Consider the following 19,282-nt stretch of genomic DNA (forward strand, 5'->3'; position numbering starts at 1 on the left):
TGTAAATGTAATGTATAGAATATGTATACAACGACAGTACTGTTCAAAAGTTTGCAGTCTGTCAGATTTTAATGTTTTTTAAAGAAGCTTCCTTTGCTCACCAAATATGCTTTTATTTGATCATAAATACAGTAATGTTGTGAAATATTCTTACAATTTTAAAGCAAAATAAAGTGAGTCCATCCATCATAAAAAGTGGTCCACACAGCTCCAGGGGTTAATAAAAGCCTCTTGAATTAAATGAAGCATTTTTGTAAGAAAAATATCCATATTTATAACTTTATAAACTGTAAGCGTCCATTAGCTGTTGTACTTGGGTTCACGAGAGAGTGGCGTTCAGGCAGATGACGTAGAATGTGGGCGAAAGCAGTGAAGAACATGGAAGCGCAGAGGAGAGAGCAAATTAAAACACCAGTCATGAATTAGAAGTACAAAACGAGGATTTGTGAAGAAAAATGTTGGAGGATTTTGGTATAAGCAAAGAGGAGACTGGTTTTCCTTTGCTGTAAACAAAACTTGGTTCTCGGGGGACTAGCATATTCTCACCAGAGCTTACTCTATATTTACATCCTACGTCATCCACTGGAATGCCACTCTCTCGTAAGCGCGTGTACGACAGTTAGTGGAAGCTAGAGATTACGGTTTATAAAGTCAACAGCCATTCATTGCCATTATAAAGCTTGGAAGAGCCAGGACATTTTTAATATAACTCCGATTGTATTCATCTGAAAGAATGATATACACCCATGATGGTAAATCATGAGGTAATTTTCATTTTTGGGTGCAGTTCATGATATCATTAATGCACTGCGATGTTTGATTTTAGGGGCATTTTGGTTTATTTTTTGTTTGGCGGAATCATTTGGGTACTATGTTGGGTCACCACTTTAGTAAAATAAACTGTTCAAAACATTTGGGGTCAGTAATGATTTCTGAAGGATCATGTGAAACTGAAGATTGGAGTAATGGCTGCTGAAAATTCGGCTTTGCCATCACAGGAATAAATTGCAATTTAAAATACATTACAATAGCAAGTAATAGAAAATATTTTTCAAATTATGATGTTTTTATGTTGTTGTTGGTTTTTTAATCAAATGTGACCTTGGACCACAAAACCAATCCATTTTTTGAAAATTGAGTTGTATACATCAACTAAAAGCCGAATAAATTATATAACTTATTCGTTTAGTTCATTTAGCAAATGCATTATTATATAAACATTATATAACAGTGGTCGATGGTCAGTTCAACATAATGACATTGGCACTTTATGCATTTGCTAAATGAACATGTTTTTTTTGCAATATTCATTCAATTCACAGAAATGTATGAGGAACAGTACATTATCCATTGGTTAACTGGATTCGAAAAAGATGCCGAAAACCTTGAAAATGGCCAAATATTGTTGAAATTGAGATTTATACATCTGAATAAATAAGCTTTCCATAACTGATGTATGGTTTGTTAGAACAGGACAATATTTGGCTGAGATACAACTATTTGAAAATCTGGAATCTGAGGGTGCAAAAAATATTTAGAAAATTGCCTTTAAATTTTTCCAAATTAAGTTCTTAGCAATGCATGTTACTAAAAATTACGATAATTTGCAAAAAATCTTTACTTAATATCCTAATGATTTTTGTCATAAAAGAAAAAATGATCATTTTGACCCTTACAATGCACTGTTGGCTATTGCGACAAATATACCAGTGCTATTTATGACTGGTTTTGTGGACTGGTTCAGGGTCACAAATAAACAGTCTTGGTGAGCATAAGAGGCTTCTTTCAAAGACATTAAAACATCCTACTGACCGCAAACTTTTGAAGAACACTATGGGTCATTGGGTAAAATCTATCTCTGTCACAAAATTTAGGTCTTGAAGCAAAACAACCTGACAACTATTATTCCATAAAACATTTCAGATACATTATGCTAATGTGGAACGGATGGAAGTCTTTCAAATTAAACAGCCCACATACTGTATATACACTACAGAAAGGAAAAACCTCTGACTTTGTATTTGTTAACAAATATGATTTGCATCCTCCTCACCCTGAGTGCTAAGGCCAGCTGTGGTGTTCCTTTCACACAGACTGGACTCTGTGACCTGTTGCTCAAGACTGGTGGTGAGCTAGATGAGAGAGAAAAAAACACATTTGAATTATATTTCCAACAAGTGGATTAATCAAAACACTCTGAGTGTAACTTTCTGCAGAGGATGCTGACTGAAAACGGTTTTACACCTGAGGATGATAACAGACAACTGCAAAAGGCGGAGAATCAGACATCAGAACATCTGGCACTGACAAGTCTGCTGCAGCCTGACATCTGGCACCACAGTAGTACTTTAAAACAACTATACCATCTTGTGACCTGCAGGGGGCTCTCTAAGATCACATTTGCCCTTCAAACTTCTGCATTATTATGACTGCACATTGTGCGGTTTCCATAAAAAAAATCCACATAACATGATTGATTCAAAACACATACATGTCTATACAGAGAATTTATCCTGTATACAGAAATCTTATTTCACAGCTCAGATCGACTTTATAAAAATGTGGAAGATAAGCTGCAGGCTATGGTCAGTAGCTATAAATACAGCTGACTATATCAATTTAAAAATATTTCTTCCTGTTTCTTTCTAGTATTGCCTTTTTCAAAGCTTCCCAGGCCTCTGCTTCAGGTAGAAAATGGCTCTACTGATTGAAATGCCCTAGCTGCTTTGTTTGTAGATGGTTATCAATAGCTTCACATGAGAAAGGTCTAAAATCAAGGAAACCTCTTGGGATTTTATCGTTTTTTAATCACAGACTCCTTTAGGTAGCAAACAAATCTTCAAAATAACACATAATCACGGGCTCGGTCGCAGGATTTGAAAGGTTTGGGTGGATCTTTGTGCATCTCTTTGCTAAGAGGAGAGCTCTTGTTCCTTTTCATCAGGTGAAGAAGAGAAATTTGATGGAAAATCATTGTTCAAAAACAGGCCCTGCTCTTACTGTACGAAAGCCCATTTCTTTTAAATGGAATGAAATTCCCGCCTATATTCCTGATGTGTTCCAGAGAAAATTAGAATCCATTATACAAAGGCACTTGTATTAATTTCTTTCAGGCCCCCAAGTGCACCGAAGGACCTTTTGACTGACGAGATTTACACAGACAAATGAGTGTAACTGAAGAGGAGGAACACTGCTGAATTGGTGGTATGCTAACACATAGATTCTGCATTACTTTAAGACTGAAATACCTGCAATCTACAAGAATCTAAGAACTGTAATAAAACAGTAAAAGGATCAATGATGTGGTGCTCATCTATTCATTTATTCAAAAATACCTAAACCGCATACACATTCATTTACTTAAATACACTTAATTTATGATGAGCATGTTTAAATTTCTGATTCTAATTTTGTTTATTTTTGGTTCATTTAGACTGTAAAATGTCATGTGGTGTGATTCACAAGCTTGCAATAAGATTTGATTTTAATTTACTATTGATCACTTTTGCAGTGATGTAGGATGATTTTGAAATGATTTTTGAAGTTGAGGGGGAAAATACGATACCCTAACTGTCTTGAGTTCAGGGAGAGCAAGACAAGACGAGCGTTTTGAGCTTAAAAATGGCATTAAATTAAATGGCATTTCTTTAATGAAAATAACCAATCGTTTTGCTAGATAAGACCCCTCGTTTACAACTGCATTTGGGCCACATTTAAACTGCATTTTGGAAGTTCAAACTCGGGGCACCATACCAGTCCATTATATGGAGAAAAACGCAGAAATGTTTTCCTCAAAAAACATAATTACTTTACGACTGAAGAAAGAAAGACATGAACATCTTGGATGACAAGGGGGTGAGTACATTATATGTAAATTGTTGTTCTGGAAGTGGACTTCTCCTTTAAATTTTACTCAATTTTTTTATACAGTTGAGGTCAAAAGTTTACATACACCAAATGTAAATTATTTTATCAAAATAAGAGGGATCATACAAAATGCATGTTATGTTTTTTATTTTGTACTGACCTGAATATATTTCACATAAAAGACGTTTACATATAGTCTACTAGAGAAAACAACAGCTGAATTTATAAAAATGACTCTGTTCAAAAGTTTACACACACTTGATTCTTAATACTGTGTTGTTACCTGAATGATCCACAGCTGCGTTTTTTTTGTTGTTGTTGTTTATAATAGTTGTTCATGAGTCCCCTGTTTGTCCTGAACAGTTAAATTTCCCGCTATTCTTCAGAAAAAATCCTTCAGGTCCCACAAATTCTTTGGGTTTTTCAGCATTTTTGTATATCTGAATCCTTTCCAACAATGTATGATTTTGAGGTCCATCGTTTCTGAGGGACTCATATGCAGTGGGGTTTATTGTTTGAATATTGTAATAAAACAGAATTTAAAATCAGAGACTTTGAGATGTGCTACAATCTTCCGTTCTTTAACTGAAAACAGGCTACACCATCGTTTCGCAAAAATAAGAATCGATTAAAATCGAGAAATCTATATTTTTTTATTCAGCCCTATTCTTTAAACATGCTCATTTTAGGCATTTAAAAACTGATATTGTTTTAAATTAAAACAATTAAATCGTCATCTAACTCAGTCTACTGGACACTACATAGCCAAATCATCACGCAACATTGCAGTAGTATGTAGAAAAGGTGTCAGGTCCTACCTGGCTGGCAGGTGTTTGTCCCACGACAGATTCATAGGGTGGTGGCAGCTCAGATGGATATAGAGCGCCAGGGCTGTTAATAGGCACCCCATAAATAGCGCTGAAGGGAGAGTGTGGAAAGTCCAGATGCAACCCTCTAATGGACAGAGATGATAGTAAAACATGATTACAACACAAGATCAATGCTTCAACAAATTCGGCTGTATTATGTTGGTGGGGATGATAGCTGCGAAAAATATGTGAGGCCATTTAGGAACTGTGGGAAATGGAACCATTTTCTCTTTATCGCAGCGAGTTATATATCCCATTCTTTTAATTATCCAGACACCCTCTGTCACACAGGAGAGGAGGAATCTGTGTTTTTTCATACATTTCTTTGTGTATTACCACATCCTGACATTGACTATGCTCTGAAGCAGCCAGTGTGTATGTTGGGCTGCTCTTGCTCTCTATGTATTTACTGCTTTGTTGACACATTAGTGTGGCCGCGGGCTAAACAGCCTCATCAGCACGTTTTTTATGATGGGATGGTGGGCAGAGTGTCTCACAGTGCAAGACAGAGAAATCAATGGTGGATTTACACCAGGCCATGGACACTGGCGCTCTATAATATGGATTGTCAGAGCAGTTTGCATTAAGACCTGCATTTACACAACATGGCAGTGGGTAGGTCTGAATTCCCATAAAAAAAGAAAAAGAATGGATGTTTTGCATAATCATTCCATGGGGCAATTTCATAAATCTTTGTGAATCAATGTATTCACAAATGCACAGACCTCTCTCTCAGAGTACAGGATTTACAACAAAGCAATCTGCGATCAAAATGTTTTTCAGATATAGTGCAAATATTAGGTTATTTCATGTCAGCTGGGATGTGAGCTGTGTGTGTCTGTATGTGTGAGTTTACCTCTGGCCCTCCATCACAGGTGTACAGGTATACTCTGGGGGGGTAGTAGGGAGGAGGGGGGATAGGTGGGATGAACTCGTCGAAATCCAGCGTCTGGTGTAAGATGGTACCGTGAGGGGTCATACAGTCCGTGCTCAAGGCACGTGCTCTGTGTGGCATGAACTGATGAAAAGGATTTTAAAAAGTGAGTTTTAAAAAAAAAAAAAAAAATAGAACATAAACAACCAATTTTTAAAATTTATTTAGGATTTTTTGCTCGTATGCTCACCAGGATGCATTGTTATTTAACAAAAATACAGTAAATACAGTAATATTATGAAATATTATTACAATTTAAAATAACTGTTTTCTACCTTAATATATTTTAAAATGTAATTTATTCCTGTGATGCAAAGCTGATTTTCAGCAGCCATTACTTCAGTTATCATTGTCACATGATCCTTTAGAAATAATTCTAATTTGCTGATTTGGTGTTCAAGAAGTATTTTTTATTATTAGCAATTATCAACAGTTGTGCTGCTTACTATTTTTTGTGCAGTCTGTGATTTTCAGGATAGAATAACTTTTTTTTAAGAACTGATGAATAATAATTTGATGAATAATAAGTTCAAAAGAACAGAATTCATTTACTGTCCCTTTTGATCAATTCAGTGTGTTCTTGCTTAAGTATTAAAGGGTTAGTTTACCCAAAAATGAAAATTCTGTCATTAATTACTCACGCTCATGTTGTTCCAAACCTTCATAAAATTACGGTTGAAACACTGATGTCTCACGGACTATTTTGTCAATGTTATTGGTACCTTTCTAGGCCTTGAATGTGGTAAGACCCTTGCTGTCTATGGTAGGTTAGAGAGCTCTTAGATTTTAGCAAAAAATACCTTAATTTGTGTTCCGAAGACGAACAAATGTCCTGTGGGTTTGGAACAACAAGGTTGAGTAATTCATGATAGAATTTTCATTTTCTGGGTGAACTAACCCTTTAATTAAAAAAAAATCCTACTGACCTATTGTATTGTATTTGATGACCCTCTAATGATGAAACCATTTACCTATAATTCTGTTCTTTGAAGTCATTCATTGTGTTCAAATAAGCTAAACCACACAAAATATTGTGTCTAAAACACTGAAGAAAGTAGGATGTCAGTTGGGTAATAATATTTTTACAAAAAGACATAAGTAAGTCTGAATATTTTGCAAGGATATGAGTACAGTGAGGATAGTTAGGGCCCTTTCTCACCCTACCGAGACCCCTTGGCTAAAGAGTTTCATTTATGCAATTTAACCCTCTGATGCATGAATTATTAAAGGGAAAGAAGGATTTTACTTCAAAGCAAAGCATATAATCATTCCAAATCTTCTTTTTCCTTCTATTTCTTGATGTATTGAGAGAGTTACATAATGGTCATTATCACTTTCATCCGACATGTGGAATTTAGGCTATCAGAAATAGAAAGAGACATTAAGAAGAGTCATATACTGTAGAATGATGAGGAAGCGTCAAAGGTTATCATTTGCATAAGATTTGCATGGAACATCATTGTGTGAGAGACAGTTTACCTGCAAATGAAAATTCTGTCATAATCTACTTTGCCTAATATCATTCCAAACTTGTACACATTTTTTTTCTTTTCAGAACACAAAAGAGGATATTTTGAAGAATGTTGGCAACCAAACCACAAATATCTTCTTTTAAGTTCCACAGAAGAAAAAAAAAAATCCAATTTGGGATGACATGAGTGTGAATAAATGACTGAATTTTAATATGTGGATGAAGTATCTCTTTAAAATTGCCTTTAAATGTCTGTCCATGAATCAGTCGGTGAAAAGTTCAGGTGGGAAGACTAACTCATTTTGTGCCATTCTTGTGAGTTCAAGGATAGGTTTAGAGCGTTTTTATGATGACAATGCACTTTCCTTTTGATGTCATATTAGAATATGTGAAGGCTCATCAATCAGAAGACACTGAAATCATTCTTGAAAAGATCAATCTGATCCTGAGGCAATGACTGTAAATGATAGATAAGTACAGCTAGCAATATAAAGGCATTACACCACGAAGCCATGATTCAAAATAACAATATAGACAGAGATAAGACACAAACGATCAGGCTGTGGCGAAATCACTTAATACAGTTGCAAAGGGAAAAGCTCCATGCAGCGCTTCACCTCATCCTTGCCCTCGGGCCCCTGTTGTCTTTGTGCACGGTCTGTGCAGCTGGTAACAGTGGTGATTTCTCGCTTTGCCACTCTGTGCCCCGAGTTGAAACTAATCCCACAACTGCTCCAGCGATTCACAGAACCGCAGCCATGCTAATATAACTCATCTCAATTCATCTCCCTGTGCCCATGCCTCTGCTGCAGCCATACCATGAGCCTGTGCAATTTACTGCAGCGCCCATAAACTGCACAAAGCCCACTCTTAAAGAATATTAAAACTTTATGTCCCACAAGTTTATTTTCTCTCACATAAAACAGGCTGGCTGAAAAAGAGAGATCCACTAAAAGGGAGCGATGACAGATCCACGGTTCTCTCCCACTGAGCATTGTAACGTCTGTGGTCTCATCCTCATGTAATCTTATGCTTAAGAAACGAATAGTACTTCTAAACTATATGCTTCAAGTACAACCAGATGACATGAAGACTCTTGTCATAACACTAATGGCTTAGAGAAAGCTGTTTTATTCTGGATAAGAGAAGAGCTGAATACAACTCTTTAGATTGAGAATAAATGTGACTAGATAAAAAAGTTTGTCAAGACAAACTTTAAGTTGGCTTGAGAAAGTCGGACCAGAAAGTTTGAAAATGTTTTAAGTTTGATGGTTTTCAGTTTGAAATAGTTTAAAGTTTAAAGTAGTTTTAAAGGGTTAAAGTTTGAATGCAGTCTTTCAGATCGATAGATAGATAATTAACATGTTGTTAGTATGATTCTAACATTATTAGCAAGCTACTAACATGTTGTTAGCATGTTTTAAAATGATTAGCAAGTTACTAGCATGTTGCTAGTCTGTTTCTAGCATGATTAGCAAGTTGTTAGCATGTTGCTAGTCTGTTTCTAGCATGATTAGCATGTAACTAGCATGATTAGCAAGTTGTTAACATGTTTTTAGCATAATTAGCAAGTTGTTAGCATGTTGCTAGCATATTTCTAACATGATTAGAAAGTTGTTAGCACTTTGCTAGCATGTTTCTAACATGATTAGCAAGGTGCTAGCATGTTTCTACCCTGATTACCAAGTTGTTAACATGTTGCTAGCATGATTAACAAGTTGCTAGCATGTTTCTAACATGATTAGCAAGTTGTTAACATGTTGCTAGCATGTTTCTTGCATGATTAGCAATTTGCTAACACGTTTCTAGCAAGCTTACCAGTTTTCTAGCATATTTCTAGCTTGATTAGCAAGTTCCTACTATGTTGCTAGCATGATTAGCAAGTTGTTAGCATGTTGTTAGCATGTTTCTAGCATGATTAGCAGGTTGTTAGCATGTTTCTAGCATGATTAGCAAGTTGTTAACATGTTGCTAGCATGATTAGCAAGCTGCTAGCATAGTTTAGCATGATTAGCAAGCTGCTAGCATGTTTTTAGCATGATTAGCAGGTTGCTAACATGTTTCTAGCATGATTACCAAGTTGCTAGCATGTTTCTGGCATAATTAGCATGTTTCATGATTTTAGCATGTTTTTTGCATGATTAGCATGTAGCATGTTTTTACCATGATTAGCAGGTTGCTAACATGTTTCTGGCATAATTAGCATGTTTCATGATTTTAGCATGTTTTTTGCATGATTAGCAGGTTGCTAATATGTTTCTACCATCATTAGCAAGTTGTTAACATGTTTCTAGCATGATTACCAAGTTGCTAGCATGTTTCTGGCATGATTAGCAGGTTTCTAGCATGATTCTAGCATGATTAGCACATTAATAGCATGTTGCTAGCATGATTCGCAAGTTAATAACATGTCGCTAGCATGTTTCAAGCATGATTAGCAAGTTACTAGCATGATTCTAGTTGCTAGGCTTGGCTAGACAGATAAATAAATTAGAAAAATTAGATAAAATGGACGTTTGAATTGATTAGAAATAGTATATAGAAGGAAAGTCTTGATGTAGTCTCAAGGGATTCTGGGAGTTTAAGTTTGAATTTTGACAGCTGAGGTTTGAATAGTGTTTGCTCATTTGAACATTCCATCAATGTAAGTCTATGGGATTTTTATGATTTTTAATCTTTAATTTTATGAAAACTGTAAGTCGGATCAGTTAGAAAAGATATAGCAACCCGAGTCAGATCAGTCTGAAGAGCTGGGCTGAGTTTGGTGGATTTTGTGTAATGTCATATCCAGGTTTATACAGTAAGTATCAGACCAATGAAAAATTTAAATGACTTTACTTAATGAAGAAAAACATAATGTAAGGATGAGTAAATAAACTTTGTCCATTAAAAATAGGAAAATACGTATACTTAAAGGGTTAGTTTACCCAAAAATTCAAATTCATGTTGTTCTAAACCCGTAAGACCTTTGTTCATCTTCGGTACACAAATTAAGATATTTTTTAAGAAATCTGAGAGCTTTCTGATCCAGCACAGACAGCAACTTCCATTATATGGACAAAAAGTACAATGGAAGTCAAAGGGAAACCCTCTTATGACCACGGTTTGAGAGCAAAAAGCACAGGAAGATCCAAAAAATCAGCATTCATTTCTAAGCTGATTATTTCTTTGATCCAAAAGGAAATCAGATTTCTCTTGGGAAAGACTATGACAATCCATTTGCAATGCATTTCTGGATACTAAGTCACAGGATATATTTAATGGTTTGTTCATATTGCTCTAAATTGTGCTTATTGAAAAACATTATTTAGGTCAACAGAAGATGAAATCTGATTCAATTGGCTTTTCTTTTGATGGTTATGAGTATATACTATAGACTATTTCTGTGGCATTTCGCTAATTATACTATTACATTTTCACTTGTCTTGATCGTCTGATCTTTTCTCCATGATGTAATGGAAAAACGTAATGTGCATTAAGACACTCAGAAGGACGCACACACATTGCGGTATGGATCACACTTACCATCTGTAGTAAATCAGTAGAAACCATTTGCATACAGCACACGGCAGTGGCCAGAGCACACACAATGGTGGAGATAACATTCAGTGCACACACGCTGAAAAGCAGCTCCTGGGAGACAGAGAGAGAAATGGAGAGACAGGGATAAGAAGGGAGAGGACAAGAAGGTGTGAATTAAAGAGAAAGAGACACAGAGGGACAGAAGGAGAGTCAAGAGTGGCAATTGTTTGTTGCAAAAACCTCAACCTGGCACGAACATTTAATGTTCTGTTTGTCAGAGCGAGAAAGCCACGGAAAAACGGCATTCACGAAAGAACAAATGTGGGGAAGAGAGAAAGTGGCTATGGCATAATGGATAAGAGGGATAATGGTGTCACCAAAGTGGAACTTTTGCATGGCATTATCATTCTGCAAAAGTAAAAAAATATACATTTTAATAGTAAACTTTAAAAAATACTGGGTTAAATACAACCCAGCACTTGGTGAAATATGGACAAACCCAGCGACTGGGTTGTTTTGACCCAGGGGTGCCCAAACTTGGACCCGGTGTCCTGCAGAGTTTAAATTGCTTATTAATAAACTCAACTTTTGCTTAAAAAAATTACTATATTTCTTGCTTAAAATGAACCCCAAATAGGTTGAAATTAATGTTTATTAATATGTTCAATAAATTAACATTTATTGATAAATTTAATAAATAATAATTAAATAAACACAGCTGCAAGCAGCAATTGCCAAGGTTCAAGCACTTTGACATTTAAGCACATATGAAAAAAGACATTACATATTATTTACCAAGTCTATAACCACCTAATCAATCATTAAAATAGCATTTTTGACATATCCTGATATATGGATATATGATATTTTTTAATCTTTATGGCTATTATAGCGGCAGCTGTGGTCCTATCTCCCTGAAACTTTGCATGCTTGTTTAGAATCACCTATCACCAGGTTTTGTGAAGTTTTGAGTTTTTGTTTAGGCTTTATGGGCTTTTTCCTTCTTATAGCACCACCAAGTGGCTGAGCTCTACGACTTTTTTTCATGTGACCTCAGTGAGTTTGGTGAAGATACCTCAATCCGTTCAATAGTTATAGCCATTTTAGTAAAAGCAGCCATGACCCTTTCAAATGTTTTGGTGTCCCCTTGTGGCAGAGAGTAGAAAGTTCAACTGTTTTTTTGATAATTATTAATATTCACTCTCCAGAGAATCCTCCTGCACTGGTTTGGTTCCAATCGGGTGGAAAACCTAGGACTAGTTTGCAAAAGTAGATTTTTCAAAAAACCCAAAATGCATGTGTTTTGTCCGGGGTGACCCAAGGATTCCAACGACATAAGACACTTGAGCCTGTGACGAGGCGTTTATGAGCGTTTTCGTACTTTTAATCGCTGTAGCGCCCCTGTCAGGCCGATTTGGGCGAGCCTTGATGACGTTGTAGACAGTGTGAGAACTACCATTCCTCCAAGTTTCAAGTCTCTACAACTTACGGTTTGGTCTGCACAATCAGTTTTACATGGAAATTGCTGATCCTTGGCCTTTCTAACAATTACAACGGGGTTTCAGTGCTACGTGCTTGAACCCCTAATAAACATTTTTAAAACTGCTTATTAATAAATGTTCACTTTTTGATTATTGCTAATGTCTCTAGTAATTGTGTGTCTGATTTTACTTTACATCCTATTTTTGAATCATTTTAAGACAGCCATATAGTATTTTTTAAAGAATATTTGAGTTAAATAAAACTACCCAGAAGGTTGGGTTAAACATATAACCCAACTGCTGGGTTAAACCAACCCAGTTGCTGGGTTTGTCCATATTTCAACCAGACAGATACAAGTGAAAAAAAAAAAAACCCTTATAAACACTTTACTTATCCACCTTATTTTTCCTGTAAGAGTGGGCATGGCCATTTGTAAATTTTATGGGTCTGGCTTCCTGTCTCATCCACATCCAGCTATTTTTAGCTGTACAAAACAATTAATTTTGCTGCTTGATATTGCAAATTGGTGTCTCTTACCATATCATTTTAATGTATTTATCTTACAAACACACTATTTTGTAGTGCAAACAGTTTTACCGTTTACTGCACATTGTTATTATCCCCTATAGCGGATAATGAACCAGAAGCCTGATCAACTCCCACAAAAAAATAACTTTTATACATCCACCAATATATAATATATACCACATAAAAAAGTAATTTGTTCATGAATCAGACTACACTGCTTGTGATTTGATATTGTGTGGAGTCCACACAGAATTGCAAGAAGTATTGCAAGAAAACCATATACCATTAACCATTAATGGAACAGAATTTACAATTTCAGAATTCAGCATGTAGCCAGTGTAGATAATGAGTCATCAGGAGAAAGAGATCACTGAAAGAAAAAAACAAAAGGAAATCACAAGCATTGTTTTGAAATTCTACCGGACTGAGTACATTCAGTATATACGACAGCTCATCACGCACACCTGCTATCAGAGCCCTGTCTGAGCGCTCGTTGTGACAAGATGGAATGTATGTGACCCAGTGATGTCCTCAAGAAAAATGCTGAATTCCTAAACATGCACAAGCCCTTTCGGTGAAAGGAGCCCATCCTAAGACGACTGGACAGGCCTAAGCACTTCTACATGACTGTACAATCATCTAACCCCCCCGAAAAGGCCAAGACCTCCTCTTTGGGGGGTGGAGGATGTGTTTATACAAATGCACACAAAAAAGCTCTGGAAAGATGAGGCATTTTTGTTTTTTTTGGTCTAATTTGAATCTTTTTTATATCCATTTTTAAAATAACACACTACATCTGTAAACAAAACGTGCTGCATTTCAAATCAGACATCACTGATGATAAAGTAATGATAACTTGCAGTTCAGTGAGTACAGATGTTGATTCAGTACTGACTCAAAACGAAGAGTCATTTGTTCATCAAAAGCCCTGTGAGTACTACTCAATAAAGAGATGTGCTTTCTAGCCTTTGTTTTCCAATACACTGTGTTTTTATCTCATCATATTCTGTTCAGACATTAAACACACACTGGGTAAAATATGATTTCTGTTGTTGTGCTGTAGACTCAGCAGCAGTGGCAAAAGAAGTGATCAAACAGATCAAGACAATACCTGTGCACTTAGACAACAAGCTAATATTATGACTGGACTAACTCTAGCAGGATCCAGAACTAGTGCGGTTGTGTTCCAGCAAATCTAACAGTGGTACTGGTCAGATCCACTGAGAAACACCTGCTCTTCTCATTTTGAGCCAGGAGAGCTAGCACTTGTCTCCCTGACGACAAGCGGAACAAAAAAGAGTGATGAAAGTGCATGCCTGTACCACACTACTTTCATTCTGATAATACACTCATTCAGTTCTTAAAGCTGATGGGACATGGAACCTTTTCTTGAATTCACTTAATGTTGATGAAGGTCTAATCCAGTAATCTCAGTAGTTTCTGAAATTACAGGACTGATATGTCATTGACAAACACCTTAAGGTATTATACCTCAAATGAGCCCTGTGTCATTATAAAGCACACCAGTGGGATATAATGGCCCTTACAATAAGGGACCCACACAGTGTGATATGCCAATGAGTCATAACATTAATTGACCTGAGGGTATTTATAGGCATCTCAGTTGACCCGACTGGCCATGAAAAGACATGAAACTTTCAGACATCAATAAAAGCATTAAAATGTATAAATCTTATTGATGCTTCATAACTCCATCTGAGTAAGGCATAAATACACAAAGACTTATACACAGTCTCTATAGAGAAAGTAGACTTTTTCTAAGTTTAAAATGATGAAAACATGTAAAGAAGCATTTCTAACCAAGTGTTTACAAGCGAGTGTTTTTCTTGATTTTATAAAGAGTGGCAATTGCTTTGTACAAGCAAATTTGTGGAAGCCTCACATTACCACAACCCGTTTCAAAAGCTGCCAAATGCGCCGAGATCATGGCTAGCATGAGTGAATTGCTTAGACACTGGAAAGGGAACCAGCGGCGAGCGCTAATTGAAGATGCATAACTAATGATGACTGAGTCTCATCTGCATATTAGAGGGAGAGACCCACGGTGCAACATGAAGAGACGTGTCCAATAAGGCAGACGTTTTTGGGAATAGCGTGTAATTCTTGCTCTGCTAAATGGTTCAAATGCTCTCTAAAAGTCAAACGAAAAAGTGTTTGAAAATGGAGAAATCCCTGGAGGAACCCAGCAAATGTGCATGGGAGCACAGCCAAAAATACTTCTCCAGGCTATAAGTGTGATATTTTACAAATGTATTTCTGAAAAATATAATGTGAAAATTCTTGGTGCCCAAAAACAACATTTAAAACTGAAAAAAAAGAAGAAGAGTATAAATCAAAACCATTAAAATGTCTCTGTATTTACTATAAGCATATCCGAATCCCAAACATAACATCAAAAACTGCAGGATCGCAATGCGAACCATGTTAATTTACTAAATTAACATTACAAGGCACTTTTCATCCAAGGTGACTTACAGTGCCATTCCTGCAGGGACAATACCCTTGGAGTGACTTGGGGTTAAGTGCTTGCCTACAGGTATAATGGTGCCAGAATAGACTGAGATCTCAAGACCTCTTGTAGTTCTACATCATCCCTACCTGGTTCTGAACCTGCAGATTTTTACTATAAACACAGATTACCAGTACTCCATACTCAAATCTCTGTTATTACTCCACAGTGCAATCCATTCAATTTCTACTCTCTCTTATTCAGACTGTGCATACAATCCTTAATTATGTACAGTGCACTACCGTTCAAACACTTGGGGTCAGTCAGAAAATACTTTTTTGTATTAAACTGATCAATTGTGACAATAAAGACACGTACAGCTGAGGTCAAAAGTTTACATACGCCTTTGCAGAATCTGCAAAATGTTAATCACTGTACCTAAATAAGAGGGATCATACAAAATGCATGTTACTGACCTGAATAAGATATTTTGCATAAAAGACGTTTACATATAGTCCACAAGAGAAAATCATAGCTGAATTTATAAAAAATGGCCCTGTTCAAAAGTTTACATACACTTGATTCTTAATACTGTGTTGTGACCTGAATGATCCATACCTGTGTGTGTTTTTTTTCTTTAGTAATAGTTGTTCATGAGTCCCTTGTTTGTGCTAAAATGCCTGCTGTTCTTCAGAAAAATCCTTCAGGTCCCACAGATTCTTTGGTTTTTCAACATTTTTGTGTATTTTCCAACAATGACTGTATGATTTTGAGATCCATCTTTTTTACACTGAGGACAACTGAGGGACTCATATACAACTATTACAGAAGGTTCAAACACTCACTGTTGCTCCAGAAGGAATAACTGCATTAAGAGCCGGGGGTGAAAACTTTTGATCAGAATGAAGATTCTTATTATTTTGCCTAAACATCATATATATTTTTTTTCATTTAGAACTGCCCTTCAAAAGCTACAGAATATACTGACATGTTTCCCAGAAGATGGATCTCAAAATCATACAATGTCGGAAAGGGTTCAAATACACAAAAATATTGAAAAACCAAAGAATTTGTGGGACCTGAAGGAAGAACAGCAGGCAGTTTCGCTGTTCAGGACAAACAAGAGACTCATGAACAACCATCACTAAACAAACAAAACAAAACAAAAAACAAAACACAGCTGTGGATCATTCAGGTAACAACACAGTATTAAGAATCAAGTGTATTTAAACTTTTGAACAGGGACATTTTTATGAATTATTTTCTCTTGAGGAAACATCCTTTAAACATCTTTTATGTGAAATATCTTATTCAGGACAGTACTAAACAAAAAATGCCATGCATTTTGTATGATCCCTCTTATTTTGGTAAAATAATAAACATTTTGCAGATTCTGCAAGGTATATATATAAACTTATAACCTCAACTGTATAATGTTACAAAAAATGTTGTTCTTTGGAACTTTCTATTCATAAAGCAATTCTGAAAAAAATGTAGCCTGGTTTCAACAAAAATATTAATCAGCTTAATTGTTTTCATCATTGATGTTAATAAGAAATAATTCCTTGAGCACGAAATTAGCATATTAATATCACAAGGATCACATGAGACTGAAGACTGGAGTAACGGCTGCTGAAAATTCAGCTTTTCCATCACAGTAATACATTCAATTTTAAAATAGGAAACAGTTATTAAAATTGTGACAATATTTCACAGTATTACTGTTTTTAACATATTTTGAGCACATAAATTCTTTTAAAAAAAATTACTTACCCCAACCTTTTGAACGGTAATATACAGTGCTGTCCCTAAAAAGGCCCTTTAATTGGAAAGACGTCTACATAAACTTCATAAACTACATAAATATAGCTGAAAGGTACTACACTGTTTTCTCTAGTGACACTACCATTTGATTTACTCTTACAGACTTTTTATTAATAATGCGAGTTTTTAATCTGGTTAATTAAATAAGATTAGAGATTTTTAAACAATATATGCATGCTTTCAAATTTAATAAAAATGCTAAACACTGTGTATCATCAAAAGGATAAAATAATCATCATTTACATGTCTAATGTATTTAATTGTCCTCATGTACTTGTCTAATCAAATTATCATTAACTGAGGCAAATTAGAAAAAAACTCTAATTAGAATTATTTAAAAAAAAAATCATAATACTGTAATATTCAATTAACAGAAGAGGCTATTAAAGAATGTAAAGAAAATTAGCTAAAATTAGTTTGATGATGTTCTGAAAATCAATTCCAAACATCAGATCTCATAAAATGTACAAATTTACCAGGATGTTACAAACACCAACATGTACACACATGTGTTTTATGGGGACATTCCATAGGTGTAATGGTTTTTATATTGTACCAACTGTATTTTCTATCCCCTAAACCTACCCCTCACAGAAAACTTTCTGCACTTTTAGATTTTCAAAAAACGTCATTATGTATGATTTAGAAGTTTATTTCCTCATGGGGATCAAAAAATGTCTCCATAACAAGAACAAAGATTTTGGATATTGCCATTTTTGTGAAGACATTTTGTCCCCATAACGTAGGGTGCACCTGAACCACACACACACACACACACACACACACACTCACTATGATACCTTCAGACGGAGACGTATGGTGTTGCAGTCCCTCAGCGGGTTGAGTTTAAGCGTATCTCCCAGATTATTACAGGTGGATCTCAGGTGCTCGAGCTCACAGCAGACACACACACCGTCACTGTCAAATTTGATCTGCAGAAGGACAGAAACAAACTGGTTTCAGTTTCATGCACGTCAAATGTTTATTTCTGCATAAAGTGGACAATAAATTGTGTGACTGCTCAAGGTGAAAACAAAAAATGTAAACCAGGCAGGCCATTGACAATTGTAACACACTTAAATTCCTTCCATCACAAGCGCGCTACAGTGTTGTTCAGCAGACGTGAAATAGAGTTCCCTGTCTGCCTGGAAGAACCAGGATCATATTACCCCTTAAGAAATTGTCAACAAAAACTCATTTTTAAAGTACGTCCAAGAATTGATGTCACTGAATTTAAACTTGATAGTTAAACTTCATCATAAATGACTGATATTAATACTGTAGCTGGCAGCTAGCAGACAGTGTCATATTTATAAAATACACAAATTAAATTCAAATCTTTTTTTAATGTGAAAACTTTTTTTTTAATGGTTTTACAGTCCCATACACAAACAGTAGCTGCATATTTCTGGAAGCTTAAAAAGGAGAAATCTACTTCCAAAACAAAGATTCACATATAATGTACTCGCCCCCTTGTCATCCAAGATGTTCATGTCTTTCTTTCTTCAGTCGTAAAGAAATTATGTTTTTTGAGGAAAACATTTCTGCATTTTTCTCCATATAATGGGCTGATATGGTGCCCCAATTTTAAACTTCCAAAGTGCAGTTTAAATGCAGCTTCAAATGATCCCAAATTCGGTTGTAAATGAGTCCAGCCGAAGAAGAAGGGTTCTATCTAGCGAAACGATTGGTTATTTTCATTAAATACCTCTTAATCTCAAACGCTCGTCTTGTCTTGTTCTGCCTGAACTCTGTGTATTCTGGCTCAAGAAAGTTAGGGTATGTCGAAAAATCCAATCGTATTTTTTCCCTCAACTTCAAAAATCATTTCAAAATCATCCTACATCGCTGCAGAAGCACCAACACAGTCTTTGCAAAGTGAACATGCAAAGAAGATCAAACACCCTTAACAAAAAAGGTTAAACAGCGATATACGACGATTTTGAAGTTGAGGGAGAACATGAGAACATGAGTTTTTCGACATACCCTAACTTTCATGAACCGGAACAAAAACAGTCCAGGCAGAGTGAGACAAGACGAGTGTTCGACATTATAAAGTATATAAATTGTATTATTCTCACGAAAATAATTGTTTTGCTAGATAAGACCCTTCTTTCTCAGCTGGGATTGTTTACAACCGCATTTGGGATCGTTTGAAGCCGCATTTAAACTGCATTTTGGAAGTTCAAAATTGGGGCACCATATCAGTCCATTACATGAAGAAAAATGCTGAAATATTTTCCTCAAAAAACATAATTTCTTTACGACTGAAGAAAGAAAGACATGAACATCTTGGATGACAAGTTGGTGAGTAC

At 35.7% G+C, this 19,282-nt stretch overlaps 1 protein-coding gene across 1 annotated transcript in view; it reads right to left on the bottom strand.

Moving 5' to 3' along the window:
• Positions 1–19,282, bottom strand: part of fam189a1 (family with sequence similarity 189 member A1) — a 132,214-nt gene that overhangs the window by 4,492 nt on the left and 108,440 nt on the right. Inside the window, 6 exon segments of the mRNA XM_051115546.1 lie at positions 2,054–2,132; positions 4,686–4,821; positions 5,593–5,633; positions 5,635–5,754; positions 10,667–10,774; positions 17,768–17,899. Coding sequence (XP_050971503.1) covers positions 2,054–2,132; positions 4,686–4,821; positions 5,593–5,633; positions 5,635–5,754; positions 10,667–10,774; positions 17,768–17,899 — 616 coding nt within the window.

This window comes from Labeo rohita, chromosome 7 (genome assembly GCF_022985175.1).
Source record: "Labeo rohita strain BAU-BD-2019 chromosome 7, IGBB_LRoh.1.0, whole genome shotgun sequence".
Lineage (NCBI taxonomy): Eukaryota > Metazoa > Chordata > Actinopteri > Cypriniformes > Cyprinidae > Labeo > Labeo rohita.